This window comes from Trichechus manatus, unplaced genomic scaffold (assembly GCF_000243295.1).
Source record: "Trichechus manatus latirostris isolate Lorelei unplaced genomic scaffold, TriManLat1.0 scaffold00181, whole genome shotgun sequence".
NCBI classification, from domain to species: Eukaryota; Metazoa; Chordata; class Mammalia; order Sirenia; family Trichechidae; genus Trichechus; species Trichechus manatus.
In genome coordinates, this window is record NW_004444117.1 from 3754823 (window position 1) to 3781811 (window position 26989).

The 26989-nt window shown below is 38.0% G+C and overlaps 1 protein-coding gene across 4 annotated transcripts in view; it reads left to right on the forward strand.

Annotated features, from left to right (window-relative positions):
- Nucleotides 1-26989, forward strand: part of CNOT6 (CCR4-NOT transcription complex subunit 6) — an 88705-nt gene that overhangs the window by 58394 nt on the left and 3322 nt on the right. For all 4 annotated transcript variants that reach the window (XM_023741457.1, XM_023741458.1, XM_023741456.1 and 1 more), the window contains 7 exons: nucleotides 13961-14065; nucleotides 14147-14215; nucleotides 15421-15578; nucleotides 16300-16454; nucleotides 17045-17199; nucleotides 18177-18407; nucleotides 20628-20830. In XM_023741457.1, coding sequence (XP_023597225.1) covers nucleotides 13961-14065; nucleotides 14147-14215; nucleotides 15421-15578; nucleotides 16300-16454; nucleotides 17045-17199; nucleotides 18177-18407; nucleotides 20628-20830 — 1076 coding nt within the window. The remainder of the gene's footprint in view (nucleotides 1-13960; nucleotides 14066-14146; nucleotides 14216-15420; nucleotides 15579-16299; nucleotides 16455-17044; nucleotides 17200-18176; nucleotides 18408-20627; nucleotides 20831-26989) is intronic.

Below are 26989 nucleotides of genomic sequence, written 5' to 3' on the forward strand. Positions count from 1 at the left end.
CGGGGAATCAGGGATGGAAAGGTGGAGTGTGCTGTCACAGTATAGGGAGAGCAATTAGGGTCACATAACAATGTATGTATAAATTTTTGTATGGGTGACTAACTTGAAATGTAAACTTCATTTAAACTACAACAGTAAAAAAATAAAAATAAAATTATAACACAGAATGATCCCTTGTGCTCTTTAGCCAGTTACCCCCCATGGCAACATCTTGCAAAATTATTATTACAATAATCACAACCAGGATATTGACATTAGAACAGTTAAGATATACAGAACATTTCCAACCCAAAGAATTTTATTTTTTTAAATCTTGTATCTTGTGACGTTCCTGAATTCACTTCTTGGGAATCTAGGAGGGTTTTTTTTGTTTGTTTGTTTGTTTTAAGATGTCTTGGGATTTCTATATAGAAAATCATGTTATCTGGAAATAAGGACAGTTTTATTTCTTCCATTTTGATATGTCTACATTTTCTTTCCTTTTCTTCCCTTATTGCACTGACTAGAACTTCCACCACTATCTTGAGTAGGAATGGTAAGCACAGACATCCTTGCTTTGTTACCTATCTTGGAGATAAAGCATTCGGTCTTTCACCATTAAGTGTAATATTAACAGTACATTTTTTGAAAATGCTCTTTATCAATTTGAGATCGTTAACCTCTTCTAGTTTTTGAAGAATTTTTTATTACGATTGGGTGCTGACTTTTGGGAGTTTATTTTTCCACATTGATAATTGTGTGATACTTCTTCTTTAACCTATTAGTGTAGTGAATTACATTGACTGATTTTTGAATATTGAACCATCCTTGCATCCCTGGAATAAACCTCACTTGGTCATGGTGTATAATTCTTTTTGTAGGTTGCTCCTAATTTTTTATTCTATTAATATTTTCTTTTCATCTTTTGTTGATTTTATGTTTGCTGTTTATATTTTTCTAGTTTTTTATTTTGATTTGTAGAATTGTTAGTTTCATTTGTGGTTACCTTAATATCTACCCCTATTTTTCTCAGTTTATACCAGTCATTTCTTTTTATGTCCTTGACTTCCCCTCCATATGAAAAATCTATGTCTACATTTTTTAGTCCCTCTTTTTTGTTTTAATGTTGTCATCTTTTACATATTGACATCTCCGTTTCCCCATTTTCAGTGTTTTAGCTTTGATGTGTTTTTGTGACTTCTCTGAGTAGATATCTGGTTGCTCTGCCCTGTGTTCTAGTCTTGGGTTGTTATCTGATGTTACTGATTTTCTAACTGGAGGACTCCCTTTAGTATTTCTTGTAATTTTGGTTTGGTTTTGCAAATTCCCTAAACTTCTGTTTATCTGTAAGTGCTCTAATTTCGCCATCATATTTGAGAGACAGTTTTGCTGGATATGTAATTCTTGGCTGCCGGTTTCCTTCAAGGCTTTCTATATGTCATCCCATTGCCTTCTTGCCTGCATGGTTTCTGCTGAGTAGTCCAAGCTTATTCTAATTGACTGTCCTTTGTAGATGAATTTTATCACTAGCCGCTATTAAAATTCTCTCTTTATCTTTGGTTTTGGCAAGTTCGATTATAATATGTCTTGGTGACTTTCTTTTGGGATCTGCCTTATGTGGAGTTCGATGAGCATCTTGGATAGATATCTTCTCATCTTTCATGATACCGGGGGAGTTTTCTGTCCACAAATCTTCAATAATTCACTCTGTATTTTCTGTTATCCTCCCCTGTTCTGGTACTCCGATCACTCGTAGGTTATTTCTTTTGATAGACTTCCACATAACTCTTAGAGTTTCTTCATTCTTTTTAATTCTTTTATCTGATTTTTCCTCAGATAAGTTGGTGTCAAGTGCCTTATCTTCACTGCCACTAATTCTGACTTCTGCTGCCTCAGTTCTGCTCCTGTGACTTTCTACTGAGTTGTCTAATTCTGAAATTTTATTGTTAATCTTCTGGATTTCTGATTGCGGTCTGTCTGTGGATTCTTGCAGCCTGTTAAATTTGTCATTATGCTCTTGAATAACTTTTTTAAGTTCCACTACTGCTTTGTCTGTGTGTTCTTTTGCTGTCTCTACGTTTTGACGAATTTCCTTTCTAATTTCTTGAAGAGTTCCGTATATTAATCTTTTGTATTCTGCCTCTGGTAATTCCAAGAAATTCTCTTCCTCCAGAAAATTTCTAGATTCTTTATTTTGGGAGCTTGCTGAAGCCGTCATGGACTGCCTCTTTATGTGATTTGATATTGATTGTTGTCTCTGAGCCATCAATAAGTTATTATAATTTTATTTTATATTTGTTTAGTGTGTCCTAGCTTCTTGTTTTCTTTTGTTTTGATATGCCCAAATAGGCTGCTCGTGTGTGCTAGTTTGATTATTGGCCTCTTTGAAGCTCTGACGTCCTGTCACCAGGTAGTTAGGTCTATAACTAAGTATGTGTGCCCTGGAGTCCGTTAAATTTTCCTGTATGGATTCAGCTCAGGTGTTCAGGCAGTCGGTCACCAAGTGTGTGGTGCAGGCTCTCACCTACAGTCTTAGAGAGGCATGGGTGATTTGTGTAGGCAGAGGTATCTGGCTGCAGTAGGGGGTCACCCGCTGAGCAAGGCAGGGGGCTGACGGCTGCCCCTGAGTGTCTGAAAGGAAAGCATGTCCCTGTTCCCTAGAGCGTGTAGGTAGGTGAGTTTTGCAGCCAGACTATTAGCACCCTACTCTGTTGGCTGTAAGGACTGGGGAGCACCACTTTTTCTTGGACCCGTGTAGCAGGTGGCTAGGTGGCATGCTTGGAGCCATCAGTCCTCAAGCCCCTAATGTGGACAGGTAAGGCGCCTGCTTAAAGGGCAGAGCAGTGTCAAACGTCACAAATCTGCCACTTCACAGCTGAAACAGTTGAAGTTAGACTTCAGCTGTTTACCCTGTTGTGCTGTGATAGTGAGGGCTTACACTGTTGAGATAGGTCCACACAAGTCTATACAGAGGTGAAAGGCACTCAAAGTCTGCGGACCCCTTATGCCTGTGCCTAGGCAAAGGAGCTGTGCAAACCCTGAGTTCCTGGCTAGGGGAGCCGGTAGCTTATTTTTTCCCTGGTTGTTAATTTGTTCCCTCTCCAAGGCCAGGAGAATGGGTCAGGGCGCCTTATGGGATCTACTTCCTGCCCAGGGGACTCGGAGATCACTGAAGCCCAGACCCGGTGCAGAGTGGGGAGGGAGGAGGTAAATGGGAGAGAGGTATTTCCATATGGGTTTTATTTTTTTTAAATCCCCGCAGAAGGCCACACGCGTGTACTTATCTTTAGCCACTTGGGTGCTGCTTTTCACTGGTTCGGAGTGTCCAAGCAGAATCTGTGCTGCCGGATCTCTCTCGATGTGGAAACTGCCGAGCGAGCGAGCAGAGCTGTATGCCCACCACTGTGTGCAACCCAAACTGATCTGAGCTGAAGGGCTGTGGCTCCCGCTGGGTCAGGTCAGGCAGGTCCTTGCTGCTTCCGAACCATCTCTCTCTCCCCCCGCCACTCAGTCCTATTCCTCAACTTTGCCTTGTTCAGGGCTCCTAGATATTCATATACAATCAAATCTCTTGTTTTTTCAGGTCTTTGTTGTAAGAGGGACATAGGATGCTGTCTGACTACTCTGCCATCTTGGCCCCAGCTCCAGTATTTGTTAATATTTTAAGAATTTTTGCCTCTATATTCATGAAGGCTATTTGTCTATAGTTTTCTTTTTTTCTACTTTCTTTGTCTAGTTTTAGTGTCAGGGTAATATTAGCTTCATAAAATGAATTTGAAAGTGTTCCCTCATCATCTATTTTCTAGAAGAGATTGTATAAAATTGGTATTAAACAACAACAAGAAAAAACCAAACCTTTTGCCATCAAGTTGATTCCGACTTGTGGCCAAACTATGTGTTAAACAGAGTAGAATTGCTCCATATGGTTTTCTTGGCTATAATGTTACCAAGAGCAGTTTGCCAGGACTGTCTTCTATGGAGTCACTGTGTGGGTTTGAACCACCAACCTTTAGGTTAGTTGTTGTTAGTGCCATTGAGTTGGTTCCGACTGATAGCCATCGCATGCACAACGGAATGAAACACTGCCTGATCCTGCTGCATCCTCACAGTTGTTGCTGTGTTTGAGCCCGTTGTTGCAGCCACTGTGTCAGCCCATCTCAATGAGGGTCTTCCTCTTTTTTGATGACCCTCTACTTTACCAAGCATGGGGTCCTTCTCCAGGGGACTGATCCCTCCTGATACCATGTCCAAAGTTCGAGAGACACAGTTCAAGAGACACAAAGTCTCACCATCCTTGCTTCTAAGGAGCATTCTGGATGTACTTTTTACAAGAAAGATTTGTTCATTCTTCGAGCAGTCCGTAGTATGTTCCCTATTCTTCACCAGTACCATAATTCAAATGCATTAATTTTTGGGTCTTCTTTTTTATTGTTCAGCTTTTGCATGCATATGAGGTGATTGAAAATACCATGGCTTGGGTCTGGGGCACCTTAGTCCTTAAAGTGACATCTTTGCTTTTTAACACTTGAAAGAGGTCTTTTAGGTTAGTAGTCCAGAGCAAACCATTTATGTTTTTAGAATTCTCTATTGAGACCTTCTGGAGATTTCGTCTTTTTTATTTTTTAAATTTTTTGGATAGTTTTTAAGTTGTGAATTCACTTTCCTTAATAGTTGTTGTTGTTAAGTGCCATTGAGTCAGTTCCAACTCATAGTGACCCCATGTGCAACAGAAGGTAGCACTGCCTGGTCCTGCATCATCCTCATGATTGTTATGCTTGAGTCCGTTGTTGCAGCCACTGTGTCAGTTCATCTTGTTGGGGGTCTTCTTTTTTGCTGACCCTTTACCAAGCATGGTGTCCTTCTCCAGGGACTGATACCTCATGATAACATGTCCAAAGTATGTGAGACAGAGTCTCGCCATCCTCTTGCTTTTAAGGAGTATTCTGACCATACTTCTTCCAAGACAGATTTGTTCATTCTTTTGGCAGCCCGTGGTATAGTCAATATTCTTTGCCACCACCATTATTCAAAGGCGTCAGTTCTTCAACCTTCTTTTTCATTGTCCAGCTTTCACATGCATATAAGGCGATCAAAAACGCCATGGCTTGGGTCAGGCGCACCTTAGTCCTTAAAGTGACATCTTTTTAACACTTTAAAGAGGTCTTTCACAGCAGATTTACCCAGTACAATGCATTGTTTAATTTCCTGACTACTGCTTCCATGGGTGTTGATTGTGGATCCAAGTAAAATGAAATCCTTGACAACTTCAGTATTTTCTCCATTTACATGATGTTGCTTATTGGTCCAGTTGTGAGGATTTTTGTTTTCTTTATGTTGAGGTGTAATCCATACTGAAAGCTGCAGTTTTTGATCTACATCAGTAAGTGCTTCAAGTCCTCAGTCAGTAAGCAAGGTTGTGTCAGCTGCATAACACATGTAATTAATGAGTTTTCTTCCAGTTCTGACACCCCGTTCTTCATATAGTCCAGCTTCTCAGATTGTTTGCTCAGTATACAGATTGGTGAAAGAATATATCCCTGATGCACATGTTTGCTGATTTTAAACTATGCAGTATCCCATTGTTCTGTTCCAATGACTGCCTCTTGATCTGTGTACAGGTTCCTCATGAGCACAATTAAGTTCTGAAATTCCCATTCTTTGCAGTGTTATCCATAATTTGTTATGATCCACACAGTGCCTTTGATTGGTCAATAAAACACATGGTAAACATCTTTTAGTATTCTCTGCCCTCAGCCAGGGTCCATCTGACATCAGCAATGATATCCCTCATCCCACATCCTCTTCTGAATCTGGCTTGAATTTCTGGTAGTTCTCTGTTGATGTACTGCTGCAATCACTTTTGAATAATCTGCAAAATTTTACTTTTGTGTGATATTAATGATACTGTTCAATAATTTCCACATTCTGTTGGATCACCTTTCTTTGGAATGGGCATAAATGTAGATCTTTTCCGGTCGGTTGGCGAGGTAGCTGTCTTCCAAATTTCTTGGCATAGATGAGTGAGCATTTCCAGCACTGCATCTGTTTATTGAAACATCTCAATTGGTGTTCAGTCAATTCCTGGAGCCTTATTTTTCGCCAGTGTTTTCAGTGCAGCTTGGTCTTCTTCCTTCAGTACCGTCGGTCCTTAATCATATGCTATCTCCTGAAGTGATTGAATGTCGACCAATTTTTTTTGGTGTAGTGACTGTGTGTATTCCTTCCAACTTCTTTTGATGCTTCCTGTGTCGTTCAGTATTTTGCCGATACATTCCATAACTATTGCAATGCAAGGCTTGAATTTTTTCTTCAGTTCTTGCAGCTTGAAAAATGCTGAGCGTATTCTTCCCTTTTGGTTTTCTAATTCTGTGTCTTTGCACATGTCACTATAATATTTTGTCTTCCCCAGCTGCCCTTTGAAATCTTTTCAGCTGTTTTACTTCATCATTTCTTCCATTCACTTTAGCTACTCACTGTTTAAGAGCAACTTTCAGAGTTTCTTCTGACATCCATTTTGGTCTTTTCTTTCCTGTCTTTTTAATGACCTTGCTTTCTTAATGTATGTCTTTGATGTCATCCCACAACTTGTCTGGTCTTTGGTCATTAGTGCTCAGTGCGTCAAATCTGTTCTTTTGATGGTCTCTAAATTCAGGTGGGTATACTCAGGGTCATATTTTGGCTCTCGTGGACTTGTTCTAATTTTCTTCAGCTTCACCTTGAACTTGCATATGAGCAGTTGATGGTCTGTTCCGTAGTTGGCCCCTGGCCTTGTTCTGACTGATGAAATTGAGCTTTTCCATTGTCTCTTTCCACAGATACAGTCGATTTGATTTCTGTGTATTCCATCCGCAAGGTCCACGTGTATAGTTTCTATTTATGTTGTTGAAAAAGGTATCTGCAATATAGAAGTCATTGATCTTGCAAAATTCTATCATGAGATCTCCTGCATCGTTTCTGTCACCAAGACGGTATCTTCAACTACCGATCCTTCTGTTTCCAACTTTTGCATTACAATCACCAGTAATTATGAATGCATCCTGATTGCGTGTTTGCTCAGTTTCAGACTGTAGAAGTTGGTAAAAATCTTCAGTGTCTTCATCTTTGGCCTTAGTGGTTGGTGCATAAATTTGAATAATAGTCAAATTAACTTGTCTTCTTTGTAGGCGTATGAATATTATCCTATCACTAACAGCGTTGTCCTTCAGGATAGATCTTGAAATGTTCTTTTTGACGATGAATGCAACGCCTTTCCTCTTCAATCTGTCATTCCCAGCATAGTAGACCATATGGTTGTCCTATTCAGAGTGGTCGATACCAGTCCATTTCAGCTCACTAATGCCTAGGATATCAATGTTTATGCATTCCATTCAGTTTTTACAATATCCAATTTTCCTTAATTGATACTTCATACATTCCTCATTCCTATAATTAATGGATGCTTACAGCAGTTTCTTATCATTTTGAGTGGTGCAACATCAACAGATGAAGGTCCTGAAAGCTTGACTTCATCTATGTCATTAGGGTCAACTCTACTGTGAGGAGGCAGCTCTTCCCCAGTCGTCTTTTGAGTGCCTTCCAACCTGAGAGGCTCATCTTCCAGTGCTGTATCAGACAGTGTTCTGCTGCTGTTTATAAGGTTTTCACTGGCTAATTTTTTTCAAAAGTAGACCACCAGGTTCTTCCTCCTAGTCTGTCTTAGTCTGGAAGTTCAGCTGAAACCTGTCCCTCATGGGTGCCCCTGCTGGTATTTTGAAACTAGTAGCATAGCTTCCAGCATCACAGCAATATGCTAGCCCCCACAGTATGACAAACTGACAGGCGCATGGGGGTTAATAGTTTAGGGCTATTCAGATTAATCTGTTTCATATTGGGTGAGTTATGGCAGTTTGTTTTTCAAGGATGTAGTCCATTTCATCTATGTTGTTAAGTTTATATATGTAGAGTTGTTCATAGTATTCGCTTACCTTTTGATGTTTATAGGGTCTATAGTGATATCCCATTTCATGCCTGATATTTTTGTGTTCTCTGTTTGTTACTTTGTCAGTCTTGTCAAAGGTTTGCCCATTTTATTGATGTTTTCAAAAAACCAGCTCTTTGTTTACTGACTTTATTGGTTTTCTGTTTTCAATTTCATTGATCTCTGCTCTTACCTTTAGTATTTCCTTCCTTCTGCTTGCTTTGGTTTTATTTTGTTCTTTTTTTTTCCCTAGGTTCTGGAGTTGAGACCTTAGATGACTGAACTGAAACTTCCCTCTTTTCTAATGTATGCATTTAGTGCCATAAATTTGCCTCTCAGCCCTGCTTTTACCTGGTCCTACAAATTTTGATATATCGTGTTTTCATTTTCATTCAGTTCAACGCATTTTTACAATTCCCTTGAGACTTTCTCTGTGACCAATGGATTATTTAAAAGTATGTTGTTTAATTTCCAAGTATTTGGAGATTTTCCTGTTATCTTTCTGTTATTGATTTTTAATTTCTTCCATTGTGGTCAGAGAACACACACTGTCTATCTTGGTATGTGTTTCTCGGGCACTAGAAAAGAATGTATAGTCTGCTGTTCTTGGATGCAATGTACTATAAATATTTAATGTATTCTGTATATCAACCTAATGTGCATTGAATTGATGGTGTTGTTGACTTTTTCTATATGCTTGCTTGTTTTCTGTGTAGGTCTATCAGTTGTTGAGAGAGGGGTGTTGAAGTTTACAACCGTAATTCCAGATTTATCGGTTTTGCTTTCAGTTCTGTTAGTTTTTGCTTCAAATATTTTACACTTCTCTTGTTTGCTAGATACACATTTAGGATCGCTATGTCTCGGAGGGTAACTCTTTACCATTATATAATGTTGCTCTCTGTCTCTAGTAATTTTATTTTCTCTGGAGTTCACATTATCTGATATTAGTATAGCTACTCCTGCTTTCCTTTGATTAATATTTGCTCCTGCTTTCCTTTGATTAAAGTTTGCATGATATATCTTTTTTCCATCCTTTTGCTTTCAACCTGCTTATATTGTTAGGCTTGAAGTGAGTTTTTTGTGGCCAGCAGGTTGGGTCATGTGTTTTAATCCACTCTGTCTTTTAATTGGTATATTTAGAGCATTTACATTTATTGTAATTATTGATATGTTAGGGTTTAAGTCTGCCATTTTATTTTTTGTTTTCTCTTTGTTCTCCCTATTTTTGTTTCTCTGCTTTCTTTTGTAGAGCTACTTGGGTATTTTTTAGAATTTCATTTTGGTTTGTCAGTAGTATTTTTGAGTGTATCTCTATGTAGTTTTTTTAGTGGTCATTCTAGGTATTACATGATACACAAACAGAAACACATATGCATATATATAACTTATCACACTCTACTGGTATCATTGTTTTACCAGTTTGAGTGAAGAATAAAAACCTTAACTCTCTTTATGTTTTTTATCCTCTTTCATTTTTGTCTTAAATGTATCTTCTATATATATTTAGAACTACGTCTGTGTTATAAATTATTTATTGTTTAGTAAATTATTTTTTAATTGCTTATCAATGATTTAGAAAATTCAAGAGGAGAAGGAGCCTTCTTTTCTTTGGGCAAAAAGGCTTTTTTTGGAAAGGCAAAAAAAAATTGCCCGTATTTTCTGTTTATAGTTTTATTTTATTTTTTTTAAATGTTCCAGCTTTCCTTCTTTTATGATTTTCTATTTAGAGATCTTCCACCAGTGATTCTTTTAAGATAGGTCTGCTGACAACAAATTCTTAGTTTTCCTTCCTTAAGAATGTCTTTATATCCTTTTCCTTCTGAAGGATATTTTTGCTTGGATATTGGATTCTGGATTGACGGTTCTTTTCTTTCAGCACTCATGGTGTGTGATGAAAAACCCTCTGTCATTCGAATTGTTTTTTCCCTAAAATTGCTTTCAAGACTTTTTTTTCCTCTGTCTTTAGTTTTCAGAAGTTTCGTTTTGATGTGGAATACTTTGAGTTTATCCTGTTTGGGGTTTGTTCAGGTTGTTGAATCTGTAGGTGTGAGTACTTTTTCAGCCCTGTCCTCTTTGTCTTTTCCTTCCAGGGTTCCAATGACACAGATGATAAATCTTTTGTTATAGTCCCACAGGTCCTTGAGACTGTTCTTTTTGTTTTCTATCTGTTTTCTCTCTCTATTAATGTTGGGTGATTTCCTATCTATTTTTCAATTCACTGATTCTTGCCTCTGTCCCTCCATTCTGCTGTTGAGCCTATCTATTGAGCCTTTTATCTCATTTATTGTATTTTTCAGTTCTAAAATGTCTGTTTGGTTCTTTATGTCTTCTGTTTACATGCTGAAATTTTCTTTTTCTTTGCTGAGTCTTCCTATTTTTTTCACTTATTTCAGTTGTGTTTGTAGTTTCTTACTGAAGCATTTTTATCATGGCTGCTTTATCTTTGTCAAATAATTCTCACATTTCTGTTATCTTGGTGTTAGAATCTATTATCTTTTTTCATTCAGTTTGAAATCTTCCTGGTTCTTGGTATAATGAGCAATTTCCAATTGAAATTGGGACATAGTTATATCATGCTATGAGACTGGATCTTATTTAAACCTTCTGTTTTAGCTGGCATTTTCTGACACTGCTTTGGCAGGGAATACAGGCACTGCTTCCTTACTACCAGATGGAGATAGAAGTCCAGATTCCCCTCAGCCTCTGTTGACACCCAAGATGTAGGCTCCTCATTATTGCAGGGCTGGGATGGAAGTCTAGGCTCCTCACTTGGCCTTTGCTGGTATGGGTAGGGGTGGGACCATATTTTCTTCTTCTTTGGTGTTTGGCTGGAGTAGAACAATTATTGTCTGAAAGTTTTGTCCTGCTAGTCTGCCCTTTCCTGGCCCTTTAGCTTTTGTTGGGACTGTTTTTGTCTGTACCTATTGGTGTTCCATGTTGCTGGCTTCTTCAGCTCTGTGTGTGGGTTGTATGAGGCAAAAAGTAAACCCAGAGAACTCATCACCATGTCATCCTTGAATCCTGAGACCCCTAGCCAGTCTTCTTTCTCTCCACTTTTCAGTCTTATGTTTATTTTATACATAATGTCCAGTGTTTTTAGTTGTACTTAGCAGGAAGGATAGAGAAAAGTACATCATCTCTAAGCAAACATCTCTCATTGACTTTTGTTTCTTACTTCTGAGGACTCAATATCATGTTTTAATTCTAGGACTTTTTTTGTTTTTGTTGTTTGCCCTATATATATTATTTTGTTTTTCTAGGCAATGAAGAGCAGATTAAATTTAAATAAATTCCAAAACACAAGTAGGCATTGAGAGAAATATACCATTTGGCTCTCATTGCATTTATTAGAGAGTCATAGATAGATGACTATTGAGATGGTTTTTAATTTATCCAGAAAGGATATAGAGGAAGGATTACATAGTTATAAGTAATCAGTGGTCACCTCTAAATATTTTTTGCACTGTTGTTGTAGTTGCTGTTGAGTTGATTCCGACTCATGGCGACCTCATGTGTGCAGAGTAGAACTGCTCCATAGGGTTTTCAAGGCTGTGACCTTTCAGAAGCAGATCACCAGGCCTGTCAGATCACCATCACCTGGAGGTGGGTTCGAACCGCCAACATTTTTTGACTAGAAAGTAATAAAAAGGCATCTCAGTTTAGATCTTATTAGAATGTGCTGCTCAGCTGGTACTGATAGATTTTAATTGACTTCATTTTCTCAAGCTATCTCTACCATGGGTTCCTGGTAATGTCAAGTTTTCATTGCACCTGCCTCACAAGATTGTGACTAAATGAAAATATGAAAGAGCTTTGGTAGCTATAAAAAACTGTGTAAATGTAAGGGAATGATACTATTGTAATTTGTCTTCCTCAAAAGCATACTTTGCATTTTTTGAACACTGTTTTACTTTCATAATTCCTAGAATTCTGAAATTTAAAGAGCTCTTAAGGGTCAACTAACTTGGCTTTTGTTCTGTCCATGTCATCCAGCTTCTTCTAATGGTAGTCTACCACCTCATAGGGTGGTGGAGTATCATTGGATATTATTTCACTTTAAATAGTTCTAATGTTTACCAGGAGCCTTTGGATGGTGCATATGTGTAACACGATTGGCTGTTAACTGAAAGATTCGTGGTTCGAGTCTACCCAGAGGCACCTCAAAGAAAGACCTGGCTATCTACTTCTGAAATATTAGCCATTAAAAACCCAGTGTCTACCCTGACACTCATGGGATCACCGTAAGTCCAAATTGACTCAATAGCAACTGGTTTACTGGTTAATGTTTACCAACCTCTTCTATTCTGAGTTGGCCTTTCCTGTAATTTCTGTCTCTTGGTTCTCATTCTGCTGCTTGAGTCTAGTTTTTCTCTGGGTTGTGATCATTCTTATATTCCATATTCTTTGATTTTTCTTTATTTGACATGATTAAGAACTTTGAATGCTTTAGTTCTTTTCTTCAATCTGTAGAATTTATCTAATTTTTCTTAAAGTAGGGCTGTGGCATCCAAAGCATGACACACCACTTGTGTAGCATGGATGGAAACTTTGCTGTTCTGAACAGTGTACTGTTATTCCTCATATATACCTGTACTATGCAAGGGTCATGGTGGGCAAATCCTACTTTAATTACTGTGTGGTAAGGACCAGCATGAATCCAGTCCCCAAAGTGTGAAGAGAAATGCAGTCCTCAGCTTCCCACTTCTCCATCCTCATCACCAGCCCATTGTGTGGCACACCCTCTCTCCTACCCTAGCCACCCAGAGCTGGGTCAGAGCTCACAAGTTAGATGGACACCGTCTTTCAGATCACCTGCCCATGCAGCATTTCTCAGATGCTGAACACCCAGAACTAGGTCAGAGTTCACATCTTGGAAGGACACTTTCTTTCAGACTGCCAAACAGGCAGACACCAGCCCCTACTGACTCTCTCTGCCCCTTTGGGTTCGTTAATTTGCTGGAACAACTTAAGTATTCATAGAGAGTACACCATACTTATGGCTACAGATCTATTACAATCAAAAAAGATACAAACGGAGAGTGATACAGGTTGAATGAGGTCTAGGAGGAGTCACAGCAGAGAGCTTCCATGTCCCAAAGAGGGTTGCACTACCCTGTCCTGTGTGTGGTCACCAATCAGGAAGCCCCATTTGAGCCTTAGGCCTCAGGGCACTTATCAGCCTCACCATATGGCCATGTCTCATGAAGTTTAGTCAGTATCAGGTCCTCATGTGGTCCCTTTTGGTCTAGTCAGCCCCTACTCATTAGCCTCAGGTGTGGTCCAGCTAGAACAAACTGAAAACAAAGGCCAAATTGCTTTTTGCAAGGTGATTCATACCTCGAGACACTTATGAAATCTTTCTGAAAGGTTTTAAAAATTAAAAGATTTATGTAAATCATTGCATTTGGCTTCATTTTTGGTATGTACAACACAGTTAATTGAATTTACAGATGGGTGGTTCAGGGCCCTGGGATTTTTCTCCCACCCTTAGTAAGTTAACTCTTAAACCAAGTCTGCCCCATCTTACTACTTTATTCAGTAGGATTTTTAAATATCCAAGTATAAGACTGCATTTGTCATTAGAGTGTTTTCTCATTAACTTCATTGCATTCTTGAATTTTGATCGTCTGGTTCATTACACCAGCTGTAATCTTTCCCTTCTCTAAGCCCCCTTCCTGCCCCCACAATCCAGTTTCATTCACTGTTGATCCTTATACCACCTCTGTTACTGATAGTGTTGACTAGGCAGGGTCAAATACAGAGTACTAGTAGAGATCTTCTAAATAGATATCAGTCATTAATAATTATTTTTTGGGGATACATCTGTGGAACAAGCTATGAATCATTTTTACTCTTCACATGAAAAACTGAAAAAAATATTCTCTATAGTTTGGTAGGTGGTAATAATGTATAACAACCATATACATTGCTATGACTGATCTTATAATTTTGCTACTGCTTAAATATAGAAAATTTTAATACTTCTCTGCATTTCATTTTAACCTGTTTTAAAAATATTTCTAGGAAATCCACTTACCCAGGATATATTGAACCTCTATCAGGAACCAGATGGAACAAGAAGGCTACTGAACTATTTGCTTGATAATTTGGCAGGTACTGCAAAAAGAAGTAAGTGATTATTTGTTTAAATCATTTTATTAGGAAGACATGTAAGAATATTGCTTAATTTTGTATTTTATATTCAACTAGTTTCAACAGAACAACCACCTCCAAGATCGTGGATTATGTTACAAGAACCAGACAGAACAAGGCCAACTGGTTGGTAGCCTTATTTTTTTTCCTCATATTTTTGCTTGTTCTCTATAAATGTAACAATATTATTGGCATGATGTAGATTATAGGCATCATTAAGGTAGAGTACTTAAGGTTGATTTGGTTTGGAAAGTAATAATAAAGACTCGATTGTTGTTCATCTGGCATCTATGTATACTATGCTATAGAAAGTATACTATACAGCTGTACTTCTCAACTGGGGGCAATTCTACCCCCCAGGGGACTTTTGACAGTGTCTGGAGACATTTTTTGGTTGTCACAACTTGGTGGGGAGGTGGAGGGCAGGCTGCTGGCATCTGATATGTAGTGGCCAGAGATGCTACTGAACATCCTGTAGTACATGGAGCAGTCCCCCACAACAGAGAATTATGCTGCTCAAAATGTCAGTAGTGCCAGTGTTGAGAAATCCTGCTGTAAAGTATTGATCAAATTCAGTTATATATAAATACACCAAAGTCTTTCTTTCTTAGGGGTTTCCAAACCCTAGCATGAATCCTTCATGTTCCAAATGTATTTGACACTACAGAATTATAAGATGGCTAAAACCCTCACTGGAAAGAGAAATTGAACTAATGGCCTCTCATTTCTTTTTAATCTAAATTCTATCAAAATATTTGGGAAGCTTCCATGGTGTGTGTAATAAGATTTGATCTGTGATAGCCATTTCTTTTTGCATATATTAACAGTAGTTGGTTTTAAACTTCCCAAAAAAGAGCCGTTGAAAACCCTGTGGACCTCAGTTCTACTCTGATACACATGGGGTCACCACGAGTCAGTCAACTCAGTGGTAACTGGTTGGTTCTGTGGGAAAAAATTAGACGTGGCTAGTAAGGAGACTACCTATGAAGTTTCCACATTCTATGTTAACATTGGTGGAGGGTGGGGAGAGTGTAGAAATGAGAAGCCTTTGTCTTAGACGCCGAAGGGCTCAAGATCTTAATCTTTTAGCTTCCAAATCTCTGGTGTGTACTTCTGTAGCAGGTAACAAACTGTGTGGTAATTTGTTCACATATCAGTCCTTCTGTTATCCATCTTGATTTATATCCTCCATGTCTGGTATGTAGTAGCTTATCAGTGAATGTATATTGAATGAATAAAGTCCAACTTGAGCATTTAAATGAAACTGTTACTGAAATTATGTTTTTTTTGCCTGCCACATGTGTGAATAAATAAAGTTATCTTTCCTACAGCCTTGTTTTCTGTCATGTGCTATAATGTTCTTTGTGATAAATATGCGACCCGGCAGTTATATGGCTACTGTCCCTCATGGGCACTAAATTGGGACTACAGGAAAAAGGCCATTATTCAAGAAATCTTGAGCTGCAATGCTGATATCATAAGTCTTCAGGTAAGTCAAGCAGACAAGTTTTTGTTTAAATTGCATAAATCCCCCAACATTAATAAAAGCAAGTTAGAAACTTGGAATACATTACACTGAGAGATTCGAAGTCTCAGCTTTAGCAGTTCTTAAAATAATAGCTTTTTCAGTTGTTAGTGAATCCTGGGAGCATTCTCTACCTGTTTGTTTCTCTGCACTGTGATTCCAGATTAAGCAAATGTGTTAAGTTGGGTTTTAAGCATTTGCTGTGGTAGCTAAATATTCACCTTTTCTCTCTTAATGTCCCTCACACTGATTTTTAATTGGGTGGCAGTGTTACTGAAATTGTTACTTCATTGCCAGGATAGAATTTTGCTTTACCACCAGTGTTACTAAAATAATTTATGTGACTTCAGCCAAGTTACTTTCTCCTGTGGGCCTGAATTGTGATCTGTGAAGTCCTTTCTATCTCTAAGAGTGTTGTTCTACATCAATTCTAAAATACTAAAAAAATGGTTTGTGCATCTTTCCACTCCTTTATTCCTAAATAACAAAGAATTGGCAATTGGTACCTGTAAAATGTCAAGTAGGTGTTCTGATTAGTTTCAGATAAATTACATTGGAAAGATGCTACATTATTTATTCAGCAATCTGTCCTTTGAAATTCAAGCTATCAAACTGTGTACATAATGTTAACGCATAGGAGTAATTTTTGTCTTATGGAATAACTTTGCCATTTACAATTTTTTAGGAGGTTGAAACGGAACAGTATTACAGTTTTTTTCTGGTAGAACTGAAAGAACGTGGCTACAGTGGATTCTTTAGTCCTAAGTCTAGAGCTCGGACAATGTCAGAACAAGAAAGAAAACATGTTGATGGCTGTGCAATATTTTTCAAGACAGAAAAGTAAGCCATTTTATTTTTAAAGAAAATTTTCTCAGTATTTGTAGTGTTGGGACCAGATTGTAGAAATTAGTTGGCAAATAAGAGAATGAGACACTAGATTATTTCTCAAGAAAAAAAAACACTATTGACTTGGGTTTTTTGTTTCTTTTTTAGTCAGAAATAATTTTGTTTTGGAGACATGTTTAAAGTACTGTTGTTTCTTCAGGTGTTTACCTCCAATTGTTAATTGAAACACCATGCAGCTAACATTCCCTTTAGGATGGTAGAGGGATTCTTAAACCCATACTGTGGAAAAGAATTGTTTAAAAATTACAAGGTGGAGTATTTCATCATGAAACCTAAACAGAAGATGACTACATTATCTTAAGTTGTAAAGGTATTTCAAGATGCTATTTGTATCAGTGACAGACTGAGAACAACTTAAAAGTTAATATGGGAAGCTTGGTGTGAAGTGTAGAGGATTTTCCATAATGTGATTTAAGTGCCATCATATCTGTTAAGGAAATTTGGGAACACTACATTTCCCACAAAGCTAATATATTGGTATTCCCAATTCTATGTTTGTGTGTGTGTTTTTGTTTTTGTTTTAGATTTACTTTGGTTCAGAAACACACTGTTGAATTTAATCAGCTAGCAATGGCAAATTCAGAAGGGTCTGAAGCTATGCTGAACAGAGTCATGACAAAAGATAACATTGGAGTTGCAGTACTGCTAGAACTTCGAAAGGAATTGATTGAAATGTCATGTGAGTGATCCTTTCACTTCCTGTGAAATTGACCTCCCAAATTTAAATGTTCTGACGTAACATCTTCTCAAAGAATAGAAAACAGAAAATCCGTTATGTATTAATGGTCTTGTCTTAACACCTGAAGAAACTCAGTGAGAATTCTAAATCTTTTAAAAATATCATATCCTTTTTTCTGTACTATAAAGTTTAAGATGAGAAAGCATTGCCTGGAAAAGTATTTCAAACCTTGAAAGGCATAAAGCAGAAAAAAAAAAAAATATATATATATCTGTATGTGTGTGTGTATATATATATATATCTGTATGTGTGTGTGTGTGTGTGTGTGTGTATATTCTCTCTCAAGAATTTTTCACATAAAAGAAATGTTGAAGTAAATACTAGTTAAAGTAACTGTTCGGAGATAAGAACTCCATACGCTTCCATAACTTCTTGACAACAGGAATACCCGTAAGCTTCTCTTCCTGACCTACCTAAAATGATTATTTTAAAGGTTTTGAGTTTTGGATAAATGGACCACTTGTTTCAAATTAAAAGTATATCTAGAATGACCTTATGTTGAGAACTTAGCTTGTCGCTTGAACAGTTGAAACTGGGATATTTAACCTGAAGGATAGAAAAGATGAAAAATAGAATTTAATAACTATCTTAAATATATCTAAGAAAGAAGGTATAGACTTAATTTTGTGAGGCCTGATTCAGACCATCTAAACTAAGACCAGAAGTTTCAAGGAGGATAGAGGTTTTTAAAAATCAAAGCTGCCCCAAGTAGAATGGACTATCTTCATATAAGTAGTGAATGCCTTATCCTGGAAATGTTCAACCAGAGATTTAGATGTCTGTTTCTCTGGGAAATTGTTAGGTAAATTTTTTTATTCTATGACTCTGAGATCACTTGCTTTCAGATACTCTAAGGATACATGGGCTGATGGGCGGGTTTTTGTTTGTTTGTTTGTTTTCTTTTTATCTAATAATAGCTGGAAAGCTACATCTTGGAACAGAAAAACAACTTATTCTTGTGGCTAATGCTCATATGCATTGGGACCCTGAATATTCTGATGTGAAGCTGGTACAAACTATGATGTTCCTCTCAGAAGTAAAGAACATTATTGATAAAGCCTCTCGAAGCCTCAAATCCAGTGTATTGGGAGAATTTGGAACTATTCCACTTGTCTTATGTGCAGATCTTAATTCTTTGCCAGACTCTGGTAAGAAAAGAATGTTTTTTATATAGAAAGCTTTTTCAGCTCAAAATGTTTTTGTAATGTATTTCTGTTAATTCCAGATTTAGTTCAGACAAAAATTGAGTTGGTAGTGGCAGCCATGAATCAGGTTTTTAAAAAAAAATTTTCTTTTTTTTTTGGTGGAGTAGGGGGACCATTTAAAGAATATATAATTGTATTTTGTTATCTTGAAGTCCAGTGAAATCCAGACTCTAAAAAAGTTATTAGGTCAGCTTCTTTGGGATTCCAGCATGTGTGAATATAATTACAGTTTAAATTTGACCATATATTACAGAATATCAAATTTTATTACCTTGGGTGGGCTTGATCAGAAAAATATACCTCAGGTAGAAATTTAGATCTTTTATTTACACAGATCATGCAAGTGGTTTTAACAACAACAACAACAAAAAGCAAGGATCTTGATTTTTATCACAGTAAAAATTCTGTAGAATACAGAAAGCCTGATTCTTGACTACTTCTCCATAGATAGTACAGTGACTAAACTGTAGTCCTTGATAGTAAACTAAAAGACACTAAATATTTTTCCTTTCTGTTTTCAACTACTTGTTTAGCCTCTCTCTTACATGTAAGAATACTTTTCCTGGGATTTGCATGTGTGTGCACTCACATGCATGAACACACACACACACACTTTTGAGTGGTTAAATTCAGTATCACATCATTACCATCACAATAGATACGAGCCATTAAGAAAATAGAAACTATGTTAAAAAATTTTTCCAAGGAAAATAAAGGTATCTAAGGTGTGTGTCCTCAAGTTACCTGGGGATTACTTCTACTGAAGCAGTTGAGGATTATTCTCTGGCAATATCTCTATATACTTTCCACCCTGTATAGCTACAAAGTATACAAGGGACAATGAGAGAATCTCATCAAATAACACCCATCTTAAGACCCATTTCAGTGTTGAAAAATACAGTATTTCAAATAGCAAACACATGGAAGAATGTTCAACCTTGCTAATTAATTATATGGAAGTTAAAATCTATTTGCAGTGTATGGAAGTTAAAATCTATTTGCCGCGCCCATCTTATGCTTAGAAAATAGTGCCCAGGGATGGTGAAGTTACTGTGTAACTGGTGGTGTTCTCTTCCGTAGTGTGTGATATTGTAAAATGGCATACAGGTTTCCCCCACTATCCAAAAGTAGAGTGTTCCTATGAAACCTTCCGTAAGCCAAAATGGCATAAGTTGAAGCAGCAGTTACCGTTAATTTATATGAGAAAAATGTTTGAGCACTCCCACACCTAAAAAATAACCTGCCAAATCATACTAAAAACACAAAACCTAAAACAACACTAACATATCGTAAGCAGGAATAATACGATAAATACACAACCTATATAAAGTAGACATAATGTATGTACAGTGTGGTTTTACTTAATCAGAATCGGGAAGACAGCAAGCACTCTGAAAGGCTGAGAGGTGGTGGTGGTGATGATGGTAGCTTTTCTGATGCCTTAGGATACATCTTGCTAACAGATGCACAAAATAAATTGAGATAAAGCACAGGTACTCACACACACAGTTCAAAGCTGTGGCGGCTTGATGCTGAGATGCGCGCTGCCTCTTTAATGGCTCAGTGCAAAACAAACTCTGAACACTGTTTCCACTTTTCACCTTTTTTTTGTAAAAGTGAAAATTCTCTTTGGATTTCTTTTGTTTAGTGAAAACAGGTACTACATAGGTCTTTCATAAAAGCAAAGTGGCACAGAGCAAACCTTTGAAAAGCGTGGGATACCTATATTCACACCTAATCTTGGAATTTTATACCAACAATTTAGTATAAGCAGAAAGCTGTGTACTAGGAAGTTGATTGTGGTGTGACCTTTTAACAAAATTGAGACAATTCAAATTTCAAAAATAAGGGAACTAGTTTATCAAGTATTATACACCAGCCCTGTTGCAATATGCAACCATTAAAAACAGATAATTGAGAAGATACATATGAACATGCGTGATTCAGTATTAAATGGCAAGAGCAAAGTATATTCAGTACCCTATGATTGAAGGTATGTGAAAATGGATTTGAACAAGTACTTGCAAATGTAAAAAGACAAAATGAAGCGTTTTACAAAGTCAGGATATGTGTGTTTAAAACTATTTACTATCGTACGATCTTTTTTACTTTTGTGCACTATATATTATACTTACAACTTGACAACGAAAACCTTTATTATAGGTGTTGTAGAATATTTGAGCACTGGTGGAGTAGAAACAAATCATAAAGACTTTAAGGAACTGAGATATAATGAAAGTCTTACAAACTTCAGCTGTAATGGGAAAAATGGAACAACCAATGGAAGGATCACTCATGGTTTCAAATTAAAGAGTGCCTACGAGAATGGCCTGATGCCTTACACAAATTATACATTTGATTTCAAGGTGAGTTTTGAAATTGATGAGCTTTTTAAAGTCTCCATTTTTCTAGAAAGTCTTGTAACTTCATATGTTTTTTAAATATGGATATACACATTGGAGTTAAGCGATCTTGAATTAGTTAACGGCAGTATTCTTTTATTATCCCTCTATAGAATTCCATGTGATTGGTGTCTGACCCTTAACTTTATAGATACTTCTTAAGATAATTTCCAGGGTAAGAAATCAGATGAAATAATGGTAGTAAATCAATTCCTGAGGTAGCTTTCACCTTTTTTTTTAAGCAATTACGTTTCTTACATGCTTGATACTAATAGCTGAATATGTAGTACCATAATATCTAATTTGCTGTCAGTGTAGGGTGAGATATTCCATCTCTCATATTTTAGTTTTGAGTGAAACCATATTCCTTTGAGGGCCAAAATATGTTTTAATATTAGCTATTTTTAGATGTTTCTACAGTATGTTTTATACTTATATGCCTGTTTACACAGTTAAATGTTTACAGTGTGGACCCTTTTCTCAGTGACTCTGTCATGATTTTTAATATCAGTGATTGTTTTGGGCTGTGTCACTTTCCTTGCATTCAACTGTCCTTTTTGGGCGCTTTTGCATTTCTGCTCCTAAGTTTTTGTTTTTAGCCTGCTTGTAAAATAATCTTTTGTACTAGATTGTATATTAGAGTGTAATTAAGAGCTTAGGTAGAGTCTTAGGAGCCCACGTACCTTTGAGCATAGAGATTATGACCTCTGCTTGTTCCTCTAGTGCCCCTTTCTCTCATCATTCTTGCTGTGACACCAATTTCCAGGAAAGCGAGGTAGTGTACCATACCAACAGTAAGGTTGGTAACACCATTGCAAATGGAACTTAAAATGAAGGCCTCACTTGTAAATTATAATGTTATAAAGGAAGGAAGCCAAGCAAAATGTTATTAGCATGTATATAAAATTGTGAAGGTAGTTGGTCTTTACTGTACCACCTGATTTTCACCTTTAGTCATTAGGAAGTATAATTCAGTGGTGTAAGGTACAGTACATGATTGCTTATATGTCTTCCCTAGTATAATTTTTCTCTGAAATCAGTTTATTAATAGCTATTAAAACTGTATTGGTAGGAAGTGATAAGTGAGAAATTAGGTATCAAATTTTGAAGGTAAATTTGAGTTTACCTTTTTATATATCTCGTCTTCATGTAATACTGGAGTTAAAGTTGTATGAGCTTTTCTTTCATTAATTGATACCTTAGTTGATATTAAAGTCCTCTGTATCCATCTTGGACTGGGGTTGGAGTATATAATGATGGATTAAGACATGGCTATACTAATAGTTTAGACTAAAGACTGGCTGCTGGTATATAGGCTATTACAGTCTAATGTGACATAGGGTGTCACAGGAGTGTGCAACCCCCAGCCATGGAAGTTCATGGAATATTTCTCATAAGAAGTGATGCTGAAACTGAATCGTGAAGAAATTAGCCAGGTGAAGAGTTGGTAAGAAGAATACTTCCTTAAAGAAGAGAGTACAAGCAGCTTGTGAAAAAGCATTAGGAATCACAAGAGGCTTAGCATATTGGAATTCAGCATGGGTGAGGAGGTGTTGTTGTTAGGTGCTGTCGAGTTGGTTTCAACTCATAGTGTCCCTGTGTACAGCAGAATGAAACACTACCTGGTCCTGCGCTATCCTCACAACTGTTGCTGTGTTTGAGCCCATTGTTGCAGCCACTGTATCAGTCCATCTCATTGAGGGTCTTCCTCTTTTCTGCTGACCCTCTGCTTTACCAAGCATGTTGTCCTTCTCTAGGGACTGGTCTCTCCTGATAACATGTCCAAAGTACGTGAGACAAAGTCTTACTATCCTCGCTTCTAAGGAGCATTCTGGCTGTTCTTCCAAGATAGGGAGCATCCTAAAAATATAGGTACACAGATTTGAACTGAGGAGATAGACAAGGACTGGAGACAGAGATTTAGAAGTTGACAGTATTAACTGCCCCCCCACCCCGTGTGTCTGTCAGTTTGTCGTACTGTGTTGCTGTGATACTGGAAGATATACCACTGGTACTCAGATACCAGCAGGGTCATCCATGGTGGACAGGTTTCCTCTGAGCTTCCAGACAAAGACAGACTAAGAAGAAGGACCCGGCAGTCTACTTCTGAGAGGAATTAGCCAGTGAAAACATTATGAGTAACACTGGAACATTAATACAGTGCTAGAAGATGAGCCCTCCAGGTTGGAAGGCACTCAAAAGACTACTGGGGAAGAGCTGCCTCCTCAAAGTAGAGTGGACCTTAATGACGTGGATGGAGTCAAGTTTTCAGGACCTTTGTTTGCTGATGTGGCATGACTCAAAATGAGAAAAAATGGCTGCAAACATCCATTAATAATAGGAATGTGGAATGTACGAAGTATGAATCTAGGAAAATTGGAAATTATCAAAAATGGAATGGAATGCATAAACATCGATATCCTGGGCATTAGTGAGCTGAAACAGACTGGTATTGGCCATTTTGAATCGGACAACCATATGGTCTACTATGCCAGGAATGACACTTGAAGAGGAATGGCATTGCAGTCATTGTCAAAAAGAACATTTCAAGATCTATCCTGAAGTACAATGCTGTCAGTGATAGGATAATATCCATACGCCTACGAGGAAGACCAGTCAATACGACTATTATTCAAATTTATGCACCAACCGCTAAGGACAAAGATGAAGAAATAAAAGATTTTTACCCACTTCTTCAGTCAGAAATTGATTGAACATGCAGTCAGGATGCATTGATAATTACTGGTGATTGGAATGCAAAAGTTGGAGATGAAGAACGATCAGTAGTTGGAAAATATGACCTTGGTGATAGAAATGATGCTGGAGTTGCATGATAGAATTTTGCAAGACCAATGCCTTCTTCATTGCGAATACCTTTTTTCACCAACATAAACGGCGACTGTACGCATGGACCTCACCAGATGGAATACACAGGAATCAAATTGACTACATCTGTGGAAAGAGACGATGGAAAAGTTTAATATCATCAGTCAGAACAAGGCCAGGGGCCGACTGTGGAACAGACCATCAATTGCTCATATGCAACTTCAAGTTGAAACTGAAGAAAATTAGAACAAGTCCATGAGAGCCAAAGTATGACCTTGAGTATATCCCACCTGAACTTAGAGACCGTTTTAAGAATAGATTTGAGGCGTTGAACACTAATGACTGAAGACCAGACGAGTTGTGGAGTGACATCAAGGACATCAGACATGAAGAAAGCAAGAGGTCATTAAACAGACAGTAAAGAAAGAAAAGACCAAAATGGATGTCAGAAGAGACTCTGAAACTTGGTCTTGAACATCGAGTAGCTAAAGCAAAAGGAAGAAATGATGAAGTAAAAGAACTTAACCGAAGATTTCAAAGGGCGACTTGAGAAGACAAAGTATTACAATGACATGTGTAAAGAGCTGGAAGTAGAAAACCAGAAGGGAAGAACACAGTCGGCTTGCCTCAGGTTGAAAGAACTGAAGAAAAAATTTAAGCCTCAAGTTGCAATAGTGAAGGATTCTATGGGGAAAATATTAAACGATGCAGGAAGCATCAAAAGAAGATGGAAGAAATACACAGAATCATTATACCAAAAAGAATTGGTCGACAATCAACCGTTTCAAGAGGTAGCATATGATCAGTACTCAAGGAAGGAAGAAGTCCAGGCTGTACTGAAGGCACTTGCAAGAAACAAGGCTCCAGGAATTGATGGACTATCAATTGAGATGTTTCAGCAAACAGGAGCAGTGCTGGAAGTGCTCACTCGTCTTATGCCAAGAAATTTGGAAGACAGCCACCTGGCCAACCGACTAGAAGAGATCCATATTTATGCCCATTCCAAAGAAAGGTGATCCAACTGAATGTGGAAATTATCGGACAATATCATTAATATCACACGCAAGTAAAATTTTGCTAAAGATCATTCAAAAGCGGCTGCAGCAGTGTATTGACAGGGAACTGCCAGAAATTCAGGCTGGATTCAGAAGAGGACGTGGAACCAGGGATATCGTTGCTGATGTCAGATGGATCCTGGCTGAAAACAGAGAATACCAGAAAGATGTTTACCTGTGTTTTATCGACTATGCAAAGGCATTCGATTGTGTGGATCGTAACAAATTATGGATAACATTTTGAAGAGTGGGAATTCCAGAACACTTAATTGTGCTCATGAGGAACCTGTACACAGATCTAGAGGCAGTTGTTCAGATAGAACAAGGGGATACTGCGTGGTTTAAAGTCAGGAAAGCTGTGTGTCAGGGTTGTATCCTTTTACCGTATCTATTCAATCTGTATGCTGAACAAATAATCCGAGAAGCTGGACTGTATGAATAAGAAAGGTGCATCAGGATTGAGGGAAGACTCATTAACAATCTGCAATGCACAGATGACACAACCTTGCTTGCTGAAAGTGAAGAGGACTTGAAGCACTTACTGGTGAAGATCAAAGACCACAGCCTTCAGTATGGATTACACCTCAACATAAAGAAAACAAAAATCGTCACAACTGGATTAACAAGCAACATCATGATGAACAGAGAAAAGATTGAAGTTGTTAAGGATTTCATTTTACTTGGATCCACAATCAACACCCATGGAAGCAGCAGTCAGGAGATCAAAAGATGCATTGCATTGGGCAAATCTGCTGCAAGAGACCTCTTTAAAGTGCTGAAAAGCAAAGGTGTCACCTTGAAGACTAAGGTGCGCCTAACCCAAGCCATGGTATTTTCAGTCGCATCATGTGCATGCGAAAGCTGGCTGATGAATAAGGAAGACTGAAGAATTGGCGCCTTTGAATTGTGGCGTTGGCGAAGAATATTGAATATACGGTGGAATGCCAAAAGAACGAACAAGTCTGTCTTGGAAGAAGTACAACCAGCTTGCTCCTTAGAAGGAAGAATGGCAAGACTACGTCTTAAACATACTTTGGACATGTTGTCAGGAGGGACCAGTCCCTGGAGGAGGACATCATGCTTGGTAAGGTACAGGGTCAACGAGAAAGAGGAAGCCCCTCAGCGAGATGGATTGACACAATAGCTGCAACAATGGCTCAAGCATAACAACGATTGTGAGGATGGTGCAGGACCTGGCAGTGTTTTGTTCTGTGGTGCATAGGGTCACTATGAGTCAGAACTGACTTGACGGCACCTAACAACAAGAACAGTATTAACTGGTCCTTAATTTTAGAAGGGAAGGCAGTTTAGAACCCTTGGAGAAACTGGTGAAAACTATTTTTTGTCATTCAACTTTAGTACTGCAGTATTTTAGATAGTAATTTAACTCTGGGAATAGATGAGTGTGTAGCATTGAAGAGGGGCTGGAGTAGACCATGGAGAAAACTTAACATTGATGTGACAGAGGAACAACCAGAGATGGAAGAGGACAACCAGGATGGTGTAGAAGCTTAAATGGCAAGGGAAGAAAGCCTTTTGAGGGAAGTGGAGCCAGTGTGAAATTTCAGAAAGATACTTGTGAGAGATGTCTCCCTAGAGAGCTAGGCAGAGAGACTAGAATGTGGTGAGTTGAAGAATAACTGGGAGATCTGGTTGTGAAAACAACATTTAGACTCCTCTTTCAAGCAGAACGATTGAAAAGAAGGGAGGGGGTGATGCCCAAAGGGATCTTAAGGGATTTTTTTTTTTTTTTCACGTTCCTGTTGCTACAATAGAGCTACGAAGAAGATGCTTGAATGTGCTTAACTGCATTTGGCCAAGAGCGTGTAGACCATAGAAGGGGGCAAACCAGCAGTTACTTGACTGTGTGCCAGATACTGTGCCTAGTGCTGGTGAGCATATGGCAGGGCAGCTAGAGATACAGCCTTTTCTTCTGGAGCCGATAGTCTGGTGGGGGAGACAGCTGTCAAACACACAAAAGTGTATATAATTACACCCTGGGATAGGCATTATCAAGGGAAGAAAATCAGATGTGATGAGAGGAATTAAGTGGGTGGAGGGCAGAATTCAGGAAAGTCTTTGGAAAGTGAATGAACCTGAGACTTGAACATTGAGTAGGAATTAGCCAGATGACAAGTAGAAGAAAGTGTTCCAGGCACAGGGGCAGCATGTGTGGAGGCCCTGGGACAGGAAAGAGCTTGACACCCTTAAGAATTTTCCTTTTCAAAAAAAAAAGATGGGC